The sequence below is a fragment of the Lampetra fluviatilis genome, chromosome 19, assembly GCF_964198595.1.
Source record: "Lampetra fluviatilis chromosome 19, kcLamFluv1.1, whole genome shotgun sequence".
Lineage (NCBI taxonomy): Eukaryota > Metazoa > Chordata > Hyperoartia > Petromyzontiformes > Petromyzontidae > Lampetra > Lampetra fluviatilis.
The window spans coordinates 11797303-11810740 of NC_136293.1; the positions used below are offsets into that span (position 1 = coordinate 11797303).

The 13438-nt window shown below is 50.5% G+C and overlaps 1 protein-coding gene across 3 annotated transcripts in view; it reads left to right on the top strand.

Moving 5' to 3' along the window:
- Positions 1-13438, top strand: part of GUCY1A2 (guanylate cyclase 1 soluble subunit alpha 2) — a 43811-nt gene that overhangs the window by 5279 nt on the left and 25094 nt on the right. For all 3 annotated transcript variants that reach the window (XM_078865075.1, XM_078865076.1, XM_078865077.1), the window contains exons 3-5: positions 5153-5217; positions 6867-6991; positions 7340-8166. In XM_078865075.1, coding sequence (XP_078721201.1) covers positions 5153-5217; positions 6867-6991; positions 7340-8166 — 1017 coding nt within the window. The remainder of the gene's footprint in view (positions 1-5152; positions 5218-6866; positions 6992-7339; positions 8167-13438) is intronic.

Genomic DNA, 13438 nt, shown 5'->3' on the forward strand with positions numbered 1-13438 from the left:
TGTGAATCATAACTTAAAGCTTTCGTGACTGCAGGAATTCATATTATTTTGGTCTTTCGGTAAAGGCACGTAGATAAAAATAAATCACGACGTTTCGATCGCAACACAACGTGACTTTGCCGAAAGACCCAAAGGATATGAATAATATGAATCATGTTGTATTACAGTCCTGGCATTTGTAGATTCGCAAATGCGTTTTTTCACGAGGGGTGGGCTTGACTGGGTGGTCCGTGGAAATGTGTGCAGGGCAAAAGAGTTTGAGAATCGAGGGCGATCATCACTGATCATTACACGCTCCACCAAGCAGCGCCGTGCCCATGCGATTGCTATGCCAAACGGCACGGCCCTTTCGCTCAAGTGCCTAATCGAGACGCGAATCTACGCGGATGGGTTGGCGCTCCTAATTGATCGACAGATGTGAGGAGCGGCACTGCGAAGGACTTCGCGGTACAGAAGCCCGAGCGCGTGCACGAGGCAATTGCACTGCGGCAGAAATGACCCCCCCCCACCACCATTCCCCCCCCCACCATCCCCCCGACCACCCCCCCCCCACCATCCCCCCCCCACTATCCTCCCTCACTATCCCCCCCACCACCATCCTCCCCCACACCATCCTCCCCCACCATTCCCCCCCACTACCCCCCCCCCCACCATCCCCCCCACCATTCCCCCCCCACCACCCCCCCCCACTATCCTCCCTCACCACCCCCCCCCCCACTATCCTCCCTCACCACCCCCCCCCCACCATCCCCCCCACCATTCTCCCCCACCATCCCCCCCCATCATTCCCCCCCTCACGGTCCCCCCCATCATTCCCCCCCACCATCCCCCCCCTCACGGTCCCCCCCACCATCCCCCCCACCATTCTCCCCCACCATCCCCCCCCCCACTATCCTCCCCCCACATCCCCCCCCCACCCCCCACCATCCTCCCTCACCATCCCCCCCCCCCCATAGTTCCCACCCCCTATGGTCCCTCCCACCATCCCCCCACCACCCCCCAGTGTTTCTCGTGGTGGTTGTTGTAGAGAGACTCGCCTGTCCCTCTGGCGCTCCCGCAAAATAACAAAAATAAAACAGTGACGAGGGATGATTTAGAGATAATTGGAGCTGTGGTGGGTGGAGTCGAGATGGTGGGTGGAGTCGAGATAGTGGGTGGAGTCGAGGTTGTGGGTGGAGTCGAGATTGTGGGTGGAGTCTAGATTGTGGGTGGAGTCAAGATAGTGGGTGGAGTCGAGATTGTGGGTGGAGTCGAGATTGTGGGTGGAGTCAAGATAGTGGGTGGAGTCGAGATTGTGGGTGGAGTCGAGATTGTGGGTGGAGTCGAGTCTAACTGGGTGGGGGTGGTGGAGGGGGGGGGTCCTGTGTGGGTCCTCGCCCCCTGAGCTCTTCCGAGACGTTATGGCCAGCGTGGTGAAGTAGGCCAAAGTCCACTCTCGAGGGGGCTTCCTCTCGTGGAGGCTTTGCTTCTTCTGCCAGCAGTGGTGTGAGCAAGACATCGCAGGGCTGCACCTTTACCTTTCACATTAAAAACAACAACAACGGCCATACTTGGCCCACATTATTCACCGCTAACGGCTCCCACCGGGGCTGCAACATCCCATGTGCATCCGCCTACACACGCCGTGTACATGGGGTGGTGTCTGTGTGTCTCTGTGTGTGTGCGTACTAACGCACGGCGCTGGCCAGGTGAATCTGGGTGCCGGTTGACTCAGCCCATCATCCCTTCGGGGGGGGGGGGTCGATAATTATCTGAATAGCATTTTGTGTCTGAAGTCAAGAGTAGATTTCTTTTGGATAGTCTCGCGCCCGCCCTAGGAACGTGGAATTTCCTACCCACTGACTCAGGGCTATCAAAAAGGAGTGGGGCTCCAAGAACACAGTAGGTCGGATGACCTTGCAGTGGTGATGGGTGTGTGTGGATTTGCATATCGCAATTTTCATGCCAGTCATTCGCTAATGGATAAGCAGTGGCTACAGCGGGGACGGTCTGCACCACTGTTATGCACCATCGGTATGCACCACCGAGATGCACAATCCATTTTCAGAGAGAAGAAAATACACAGGTGGTATGGCCCGAGTCCAAATTTTAAGTTGGAATGCCACGATATCAGTTGCACAATGTTTAACATGTTTGAAGTGCTGTACAATACCGTGATGTGTTCTGTAACGTATTTTAAATACACTGGAATTCCATTATGTAGTGTATTATGCATATTACTGGTAGGAACCTCCTGGTTACAGCAGCCCACAGGGGATTATTGTGTCCATCCGTCGATCCGTCGTGCATCCAAAAATGGGAGGGGTGGGGCTGGGTGGAGAGGGGAGGGTGGGGAGGGGCTGGGTGGGGAGGGGCAGGGTGGGGCTGGGTGGGGCTGGGTGGGGGGTGGGGCTGGGTGGGGAGGGGCTGGTCACCCCGTGGTGCCCTTATAAAACTTAACGTTTAACCTACTCACGCCGGCTTGTGCTCGCCCTCACAGTCGGCCATATTTGCGGAATACACCACGCCGCCGTTGACCCTGGCCATTGACCGAGCAACCCAACGTTCCTACCAGCTCCCTCCGCAGGAATGTGTTAGGGGCATTAGAATACTCTGTGTTGGATATCATGTACATGCGGTAAAATGCACTGGTAGTCCATTATGTAGTGTATAATGTATACTAAATTCACATAGAATTTTTACATGTTTATATAATGTACTTGGAACCCTCTAGTCTATATGGTGATCTTGCATAAAGAAACGTGCATGTGAGAGAATAGAATTCCGTTATATTGTATTTGTTTTCCCCGTGCATGCCAGCACCTTCTCAAAACCGCTTGAAACACCGTTTGGTGAACACAACAGCCAAAGTCTCCAACGTCTCAATGTAACGGAACACTCCGAACAAAACTATTCTTGAGCATGGCATTGCTAATCAAACCAAGAGATTAATTCTCAGCTAGAATAAAACACTTTTTTTAAAAAGGGTTTATTTTTTATCGTGGAAAGTCATTGATGACAGTGCTCAGACCATCAGCTCACTTCATTTGATGACGTCGCCCAATTGCCGCTGCCAAACTTCAAGGCCCTCGTCCCAACGGTGACGGATTGCTGCCCCTAGCCCTGAGCCAGGCCACCTGAAATGTGTACACGTTGTGTCTCCCTCCCACGCGAAAGATTCCGTAAGCCTCACGAGGCAATGGATAATATCCATTGCAACATACAATCAGCTGAAACGCGTCTTTGTCATTGCACTGCTGGAGGAAGGCCTCCCCATGCCGTGGTGGTCATGGGGCGGGAAGAGGGGCGCGGTTTGACCATACTTCACCACACCGGTTAACGTAGATTTGTGTGTGGATTAGTGAAAGGGACCTGTGACTGATTGTTATGCCTGACAACGCCATTCGTGTTAGCTGTGGTTAACGAGATTCATGGTCCTGGCCGGTAGAAATAAAATGATTGTCATAAATTGCAGCATGACGAAGAAGAAGATGATGATGAGTGGATGTCTCCAAAAGCAATCGCGTTTGTCATTGTAGCATAACAACCGGCTCCTTTGACACAGAGATGCATTAAACATACCCACACACACGCACGCATGCGTAGGGCCGTGTCAATGAAAATGTATTTGCCACTTTACATGTAAACTATTTTGATACTACATATGAAGCGGGCCTTGACCGGTAAGACGGAGTGACTCTGTGCGTCGATGCGTGGAACGAATCGCGGGAACTTTATTTTCGGGCGAGTCGAATTCGTGAACACCGTGCTGGTGCAGCGATGATCAAGTCGGGTGGGGCGGAAAGGGAAGGCGAGTGAGCTTGCACGACTTCTGTTTGGATATCAGTCGCCACTTGTTATTGCTGTTTGTAAATGTATGTGTTTGTTGGCGCGTGCAAGAAAACATTCGGACCGTGAAGCTATTTTACAAGAATGACCCGAGAAGGACCTCGGTGAACATAATAGAAAGAAAGAACAGTTATCACGGCGAATAAATCGTACACGTTGCAAACACTTGAGTAGCGAAACAAAAACATGGGAGGGCAACTCGAGTGCTCCCTGGCAGGTGACACGCATCGACACTGACGCACCGAGTCGCACCGGCTTTCGCTCAACCACGTGCAAGACAATTGAGATATTAGATGTACGTGTGTAAGTATGTACGATTGAACTTCTTTCGCACTGTACGTAGCCAACCGCGCTACTGAAGGGGGAGGAGGATCTAAGGTGACGTGATGAGAACTGTCGTGAAATGTGTTCACGAAAGTGATGTGCTGATTTGTTTTGGAGTATTTTGTGGATGAATGTATATCAAGGTTAGCCGTGGCAAGGAATCGGACCAAGATAGCTGGGTTTATGTCGCTGTGTGCTAACCCCTGCACCACCACTCCACGCACCAAGCTTTTAATTAATAATAATCAAGCTCTTACCTGGTCTTAATTGAATGCTTTTGAATGTAGCAAGATTATATGATTTAAAGCTTTCGTGACTTCAGGGATTCATATTCTTGGTTCTTTCGGTTAAGTTATGTAGAAGGGAAATAATAAAATAATAAAAATATAAAACAATAAAAATTCTCACGACGTTTCTGTGGATTTCACACCTGATGACGATTACTTGTGTTGCAGTCGAAACGTCGTGAGAATTTTTATTGTTTTATATTTTTATTATTTCCCTTCTACGTGACTTTACCGAAAGAACCAAGAATAAGATTATATGAATGCATATTGTGTGTGTGTGCTTGTGTGTGTGTGGTGTTCACAAGTGGGGAGCGGTAGTGTAGCGGTTAGCGCGCTGCGCTATGAACCCGGCGACCCGAGTTCTATTCCCGCTCACGGCCAACACCAGTGACGATTATTTGAACTGGTCCTGGGCCTCCACTAGGTCAACTCGGTCTCAAATGAGTACCTAGTGCGGTGTGTAAACATCGCCACTGGGGAGACAAAGGCGGTCGGGCGTGGTGCTGGCCACCCACCCCCTCGTGTATCGTTTCAGCCTTCATAGGTGCTCGCTAACGACACTTGCCCCAACAGTTTGTTCAGGCTATACGGGGGGGGGGATCCTTATCTTTGTCTTTGTGGTGTCCACAAGTGTATTTGTTCGCTTCGCCAAGAAATAATAATCCCCAGTGCCGACGTGTAAACTTGACGGCGAGATCTTTCCGTTGCAACAGGCGGACACTTTGAGGGAAGCACTGGACAGGACGCTGCAGTGCTACGCAGAGAGCCGCCGAGATTGGTGAGTCGCCTTGTTCAGTGGATCACGCCAATGTCAGAGCAAACCCACCCACAGCAGCAACAGCAATGCGCACAGAGGGGGCCGTAGAGCTGGCGTCGGGGGGTGGTGGGTGGGTGGTAGGTGGGGGAAGATTTCCCCGTGTTTCGAAGGTTTCCCCCCTCAAACCCTATTCAATGCAGACAGTCTTGCCCCCCTTTGGCATCACGTGGGCTATTTGCCCCCCCACCCCTGCTGCCATTCCGTGTCTCGGAAAAGATTTCAAGTGATCGCTTGGCATCATTGAATTCCCGAGCTGGTGGCACACCACGCGCATTCACCCTTCTCTCGGCCGGTCAATTTTGTCCCATTTCTATCCTTGGTCGTCTTTTCTATTGTTGTTATTATTTATTATTTTTATTATTTGAGGGGCCACTTAAGATTCCGCGCGGCTATTTTGGCCGATTTTATGACGGCACACACTGCTGTGACTCTTGATGGGCTGTACAAAATAAAATGTACAAGTTGTAAACCTTAGCCCTGCACCCGTTGCTCGGAATATTTGACCCGTTCACAACCGGTGTGAACTCAACGTGTGGGTTTTTTTTTTGCAGACTACGGCGTTGTGATTATCATGTTATCATTGGGCTCTAGGCCACACATTTGTGCTGTGACGTTTCATTTTTAAACAACCTCAAACACCATTGGGACAAGATAAAAGACGTCAGAATAACAATCCAGGGAACCGCACGACAGCTCTGGCGGGATCATTATATGGTCCGGCCCAAAACATCAATTATTCCTATTAAGTATTAAAGCATTTTCGAGGATTATGACCTGCCCAGAGAGGAAGGAAAAGTCATTTTCTCTCTATTTAGCATTGAGGCTGCGCTCATCCGCCATGTAAATTCCACATTCATTTGACGGGGGTGAGTCCATCCATAGGACAATGACTGTGGACTTCCCCACAAAAGTGGTTTTCATTTTATCGATCCCCGGGGCAGGAAGGGCTGAGTCAGCACCTCCCAAAATCAGGAGACAAAAACTCGCAGATTTCCAATCGCGAGCCGCTCGCTCTACCACTGAGCCACCTGGCGGAGTAAAACCAAATGCGCGCGAGCGGATATCTCACATTCGCACGGACAAATTTCGATTTAAAACTTTCGTGACTGCAGGGATTCATCTTCTTGGTTCTTTCGGTAAAGTCACGTAGAAGGGAAATAATGAAATAATAAAAATAAAACATAACAAAATAATTATCACGACGTTTCGGCCACATCGCAAGCAGCCGTCCTCAGGTGAGGATGGCTGCTTGCGTTGTGGCCGAAACGTCGTGAGAATTAAAGTCAAGTAGGGAAATGATGAAATAACAAAAATAAAACATAATAAAATAATTCTCACGACGTTTCGGCCACAACGCAAGCAGCCATCCTCACCTTTTTATTATTTTATTATTTCCCTTCTACGTGACTTTACCGAAAGAACCAAGAAGATTCGCACGGACAGTTTAATGACTCGCCTTGCTTGGAGTGGCTTGTCATGGTCTGCAACAATTGTCTTGTGTTGCCCTCAACCCCACCTATTGTGTCATCCGATTACCGTTGATGTGAGTGTCCCTGACAATCCCCATTGTGTCGACGTCGTGGTGCGCCTTCCACGCGCCAATCGTGAAGCTCCGCAGGACGCAATAACTGCGCGGGCGCCGAAGACCGGCCCACGTTGCTTCACGGTGGATTTTCAGAACTCGAGGGCCAAGAGGACCTCCTTCAGACTCTCCAGTCACTCGCCTCGTTTCTGAGTACGTACGCACGGGATTCGAATAGCCCTTTCGTGCGCTTGAATCGTGTCGAAGCAAATCTGGAAGAAAGAAATGAAAGTTGGTTTCACGTGATTTTGTGAGTAAACATATACCCGACAAAATGTGAAATACGTTCCACGTAGTGTCTTAGCAGACATTTATCTCATAGCAGTGCACCTCATTGAATACGTTGCAGATGGATGAGTCTTGTTCTCTTTTTAATATTATTATTGGACTTTGTCTAAAATGTCAGCAAAGACAGTTTTCGCAAACACGCACCACCAGCAGTGAATTAATCGTGGCTGATGACGACAACGACGATGATGATGTTGACGTTGCTTATCGCAGGCGTGAGTTCCGAGGGCTTCCAGGAGAAGTTTGGCGAGGAGCTGTTTGGCATTTGCTTCGAGGAGAACGAGCGCATCCTGCGTGCGGTGGGCACCACGCTGCAGGACTTCCTCAACAGCCTCGACGCGCTGCTGGCCCAAGGCCACGTGAGGCCCGACGGCGGCTCCACGACCTCCGAGGGTCCCTCGCCGGCCTCCGACGCGACCCCCGTCCCCTACTTCTGCTGCACGGAGCTCGTTCCCCACGACCCCGGCGGAGACGACGCCGCCGCCGCCGCTGGGCCCTCCGACTCGGGCCTGCTGCTGCACTGCTTCCAGCCCAACGCCGTCGTGTCCGTGGCGCTGCCGGGCCTGCTGCGGGCCTCGAGCGCCCGCCTCTACGGCGCGCACGTCTCCGTGGAGCGGCTGGAGCGCGCCGAGTGCGAGCGGCGCCGCTGCTTCTGCCGCGACGGCAGCGGCGCCGGCGGCCCCGCGGGGGACGACCGCGTCGCGGCCTTCGCCATCCGGAGCGGCGACGGGCGCCCGGCGCGAGGCCTGCGCTCGTGCCGTCCGGCCGTGTCGAGGTCGCCCGGCGACCTTCGCGTCGACCTGGCGACCTTCTGCAAGGTGTTCCCCTTCCACGTGATGCTCGACCGCGGCCTGCGTCTCCTGCAGACGGGCGACGGCGTGCGGAGGCTGCTGCGCGACGCCCAGCCCGGCGCGCTCTTCCACGACCGCTTCCGAGTGCTGTCCCCGCCGGCGATGCGCGACTGCTCCTTCGCCGGGGTTCTACGCCGCCTCAACACGCCCTTCGTGGTGCGCACGCGGCGCGACGGGGCCGACGCCAAGGTGAGGCTCGGAGGCTCGTGGCGGCGACGGGCGGCTGGACGCGGTTGCCCCCAGCTCGGGGCGGGCGAGCGGGACGCCAGTCGGAAGGAGGCACACGCCCGGTGGCGCTGCGACGCTCGGGATGACGCGATCCAGCGGCGAGCTCTTGTTGAACGACCGATTGTTGCTCTCTACATCAGCCGTTTGAAAGAGGAGGCAGTGGCGGTGCGAGGCAATTCAAGTACAATTGGAAAACAACTTTCATCTTTCTGTATCGTACTGATAAACAGCAACTTACTTGAGCTTATTCCTGAAATCAAGATATGGTCATCGTCTTCGAGATATCTCGATGATCTCCCTTCATGCACCAGAATAGACCACGTTTAGTTTTCAGGTCCAGATATGCAGTGGCAGCGCTAGACATAAGCAAACCCAGCAAAAGCGTCGGGCCCCCTATCTTATCTGCATCTCTCTCCTTGCATCTAACTACATCGTTACGTGTGTCTACATTTCTCCTACCTCACGACATCGATATCTGTCGTCTGTATCTCTTCTGTCACCTTTATTGTATATAAATAAATAAAACAGCATCCTCTTCCACCTTTGCTCATCGGGACATCACTGCGGCAACAACTGTCTGCAAAAGTGCCAAAAGGTAGCACACAACGGTGGCATCACTGGGGTGCATTCTGGGAGTCACACGAGGTTGACGACCTGCACTCGTGTCGGATAGCACGAGCCACCCAGCTAAGACGTCCTTCCACTTCGAGTGTGGGGGAAACTGGCCTTGAATACGAGTGCCTGGTGCGGTGTGTAAGCGTTAGCGTTGGGGAGATGCTAGCCCCCCCACCCTCCTTATGTGCCGTGCCGGACTTAATAGGTGCTCGCTAACGGAACTCTCCCCAACGGACTGTTAAAGGCTACACGGGGGGGGGGGGAGGCATTGTGGAGCTGAACGCATTGATTTCATAGTTTAAAAAAAAAATAAGTTAATCTGGAAGTCTGTGGAGTGAATCAAATTTCAAAATGAATCAGTCGCACAAAAAAATGGGCCAGTGTACTCACCTGCCGTAACGTCTAAAATATGGGCAAATATGTGTTTTTTATATTGATTTCAATCTCAATGTCGTTTTGTGAATTATTATGGCCGATGCATCGCAGCTTCTTTAAAAAAAAATGTTTGTGACAATAATGAGCTAACAGATGTATAAGCTATTTTAATAGCTATCGTTACTGTATGCAAGCGGTTCTTTAAAATTCAGATTTTGTCTTTGTTGGGCAAAAAAGAAGATTCCGCTGATCGGCCTTGTTTTTATTATTGTAATCATATTTAATAATGAACTTCACTCTGGGCGCTCTCTGTCGGCAGTAATAATGAGCCAGGGAAAGCATTATTATCATTGCAAGGGTAATTAGAGAGAGAGAGACAGGGTGTCACGATGATCAGCTCCAACGTTGGTTTCCCCACGTGCTGACCAAGCCGTGAATTCTGAGATGTAACACCTTTCGCACGCGTACGAATTCCTCACGGTCATTCGCGAAAACATGTAAATTATTCAAGCACTTTGCAGAACCATTTTCAATAACATGCTAGCTTAGCAAACACAAACGAGACGCCGAGGTGCAGATTTAGTGGTGACGCATTCCACTTGAATTAAAATTTTCTTCCTACATTTGTGAACGTTTAAATTAAACTCGGCAATGTCAATTATAACAAAATAAATACGTCGCGATGAAAGACACGTAAATATTGTTTTAGCCGTGCGCTTGTTTAGTACAATTCAACGCAGCCTGCACGAGTGCAAATTCAATTACCCCTTTGCATATCAAAATCAGCTCGGTATTTACCTAACATTTTTCCATCCATAAAACATACCCCCATAAAATCTCGGACGTGCCTCTGTTTGCCCATTGACCATTCCTAGATGGACGACGGTTTGTGTCATCTCGTAGCTAAAGTATACAGGGGGGGGGGGCTTTGGCTTTCGATGTGAGGCAATCTGACAGACGCAAAGGCTCCTCCTGCAAATGGACAAGACCCCCAGGTGTGTTTGGTTTTCATTTAATGGCCTTGGGACCGGTGGCCTCCCGGTACAGCACCAACCACCGCACCTGGGGAGACAATGTTTGATTTGCTAGTCATGGCGTTGGGCTCCGGGAATCCGTGGTCATTGATCTGCTTGCTTAGCATCCCGATAGAGTTCAAGAGATCCCAGTCGCCTGGAGACGTCTGTCCTTTAGCCCGAAACGACTAATCCGGTGTTACATGGAGAGATTAACAGGGCACTCTTATCTTGAACCCAACCTCCAGCCCGCATCCCACCACGCTGTGTCGGTCTCGGGGCAAATTTGTTAGACTACACTTATTTGCTCATATTCTTGGTTCTTTCGGTAAAGTGACGTAAATAGAAAACAAAAAAATCTAAATTTTTTGCTGTACTGCCATCTGCTGCCGACAAAATATCCCCACAGCAGCCTATAGCACCTGTAAGTAGGGCCATGAAGATCGGCCATCCAAGCGCTGTGCAGGCTGAAAACCTGCTTAGCCTTTGAGAGCTGATGAGATCTGGTGCATTCTGGGTTATTAAGTCATAGGCACATAGCATGTACTTAATAATGATTGCCTTTGCTAATCCATTGCTGGATGAATGCCTCACCATGCGGGTTGTCTGGCCATACTTCACCGCGCTGGTCAGTGTGGGTTGGTAAAGGGGGAGGCCAAGACCAGTTCAGATATCAATCGCCACTGACATTACTCGTGGCCGGGAAACAAACTCACTTTGCTGGGATCTGAGCACAGTGTGCTAACCGTTGCTCCACCCCAGTGTGGAGTTCATGTCAAATATTCATATTTATGTCAATCGTCAAAATTGTGGTTAAAATTTCAATTATTGAGTGAGAAGTTCATTCACATTTCCAATAGTGTGATGGATGGAGAGGTTGGTATTTTGCACCATTTCAAATGCGTGGGGGCTATTTCACGACGTTACGTAGATACTTGAATGCTGTCGTGGCTTAATGGTTTGCACACTGGTTGCCGGTTTGATCTCCCAGCGTGACAGCTGAAACAATGGGCCCTATGTTATAGGTCCCCCAACGTATGTTCACCTGGCAGTGTAAATGGATACACCACGGTTAGTCCACAATAGAGGTTTTTTGGGGGGGGGGGGTTAAATCGTGTAAATGTAAATGTGTCGTTAAACCCGCAACCACCAAACACTGGCAATTAGTAAGGTTTGTCGCGTGAACAAAACGTGCCAATTAGTGACTACATCAGCACCACCGGTGTGTTGGAGAGCAGTAATCCCACATCATTTACAATGTGAGCACGACATTTGGCTGGGGTTTACAACAACCAGCCTCATCAGGCGATTAGCCAGAATTGTGAAGAAGTCTTCTCGTGTCGGTCTTGAATAGAGGAGTAAAGGTGATGTCATCACCGTGAGCCTATCACAGTTGTCGGTGATGGGCAGTTCGCATGCAGAACGGCAAAGTGTGTGGAATCGAAGGCCAAAAATAGCCCCTGGGGAGGATCTGTCGAGCTCCGTCTAGTGGAGTCCTTCCCATCCGCTGTGGCACGAGCAAACTATATCGCAGGGCTCCACCTTCCTCGTCAACCACAATGGGGTCCGGCTCGTTTGAAACGTGCAGCTGAATAATTTCTTCTGCAACGCGAATCCCTCCGTCATTAACAATCCCTATCCTCCATCTCCGCACCCAGGCCCAAGCGTCGTTATTTTTTTTAGTGGCCTATATTGATGTGAGCGACAGCTGGAAATTGAATTGTGAGGAAATGTGCGCGATGAATCGTGTCCTCTGGAGAATTTACACATTTTTTGTGCGGGACAAACTGTTCCACGAATTCTTAGAATTATCAAATACACAATAATCACAAGCACACACTATTGGTACTGTATAACCAAATCCTTTCATTACCTCCTTAAGTGCTAGTTTACCCAAAGGTGAGCGCGTATTGGCAGGGATTATGCTATAATTGTGTAATTCTAAAATCCTTTTGTCAACATGGCAGCAAATGTGCTCACCCGCGCGATCTCTCTCCCACGGCTCTCCGGCCCATTTCGCATGGCGTACAACACACGGGCAAAATCCACTGAACATGTCACCCGCTGTGTACATTGAAGGACCTTGACACAGGAGCGCTGCCTTTTAGCCATCTGTGAAGAGCACAGGGGTAGAGCAAAGCACATGATTAGGGGGCATATGCCTGGCATTTAATGATTTCTAAGTTAAAGCCTTGACCAAACAGTGGGGGGGGGGGGCGGGTGGGGAGCAGCGCGTGCAACCTCTGCGTTTACTTTCGCCGCCCCTGCTTCATTTGCTACGCCGCGATTGAATTTCTAGTCGAGAGCATTGGCCTCGCGCGCACCTCCGATTTGCGCCTTTGCTTCCGTACGGTGGTGGAAGACGCTCGCACGCACATTGCACGTGAGTCTCGTGTCGGGCAGCGGACAACGGCTTCCCGAACCGGGGGGGGGGGTGGGGGGGCGTCCGTGGAGAGGACATTCTCTTTTCGATTTTAAGCTTTCGTGACTGCAGGGATTCATCTTCTTGGTTCTTTCGGTAAAGTCACGTGGAAGGGAAATAATAAAATAATACAAATAAAACATAATAAAATAATTCTCACGACGTTTCAGCCACAACGTAAGCAGCCGTCCTCAGGTGAAGACCAGGTCTGTCGGGAAGACCAGGTCTGTCGGGGAGACCTGGTCTTCACCTGAGGACGGCTGCTTGCGTTGTGGCCGAAACGTCGTGAGAATGATTTTATTATGTTTTAGTTTTATTATTTTATTATTTCCCTTCAACGTGACTTTACCGAAAGAACCAAGAAGAGGACATTCTCTGTTGAACCACACTGCAGACTCGGTGGGGGGGGGGGGGTCTCTGCTGTGAATGGAAATCCGCACGAATCGTGAGACGATGACGGCGTGGAGTTTCGTGAATTTGCTCACGACGTGCCGGCTAACTGCTGCAAAGTCAACTCGACGCGCGGCCCTAAAAGAGATGCCACCTCCACCGAAAACAATAAAACCGCGTCGGCTGTCGGAGGCCTTTATCCAGCAGCGGATAGATCAAGGTTGGTTGGTTATTGTTTGGAAGTCATTTGCTTGACCTTTAAAATGACATTGACTTCAGTGCACTCGGCAAAATGGGCCGAAGGTTACAATCTTGATAGTGTGATCTGTGGGGTAAATATTTTAGATCGTTTAGATAGTTTTATCACTGTTTTTCCACGGTGAGGCCGATAGAGATGGGGTCGGTTTTTTTCACATTT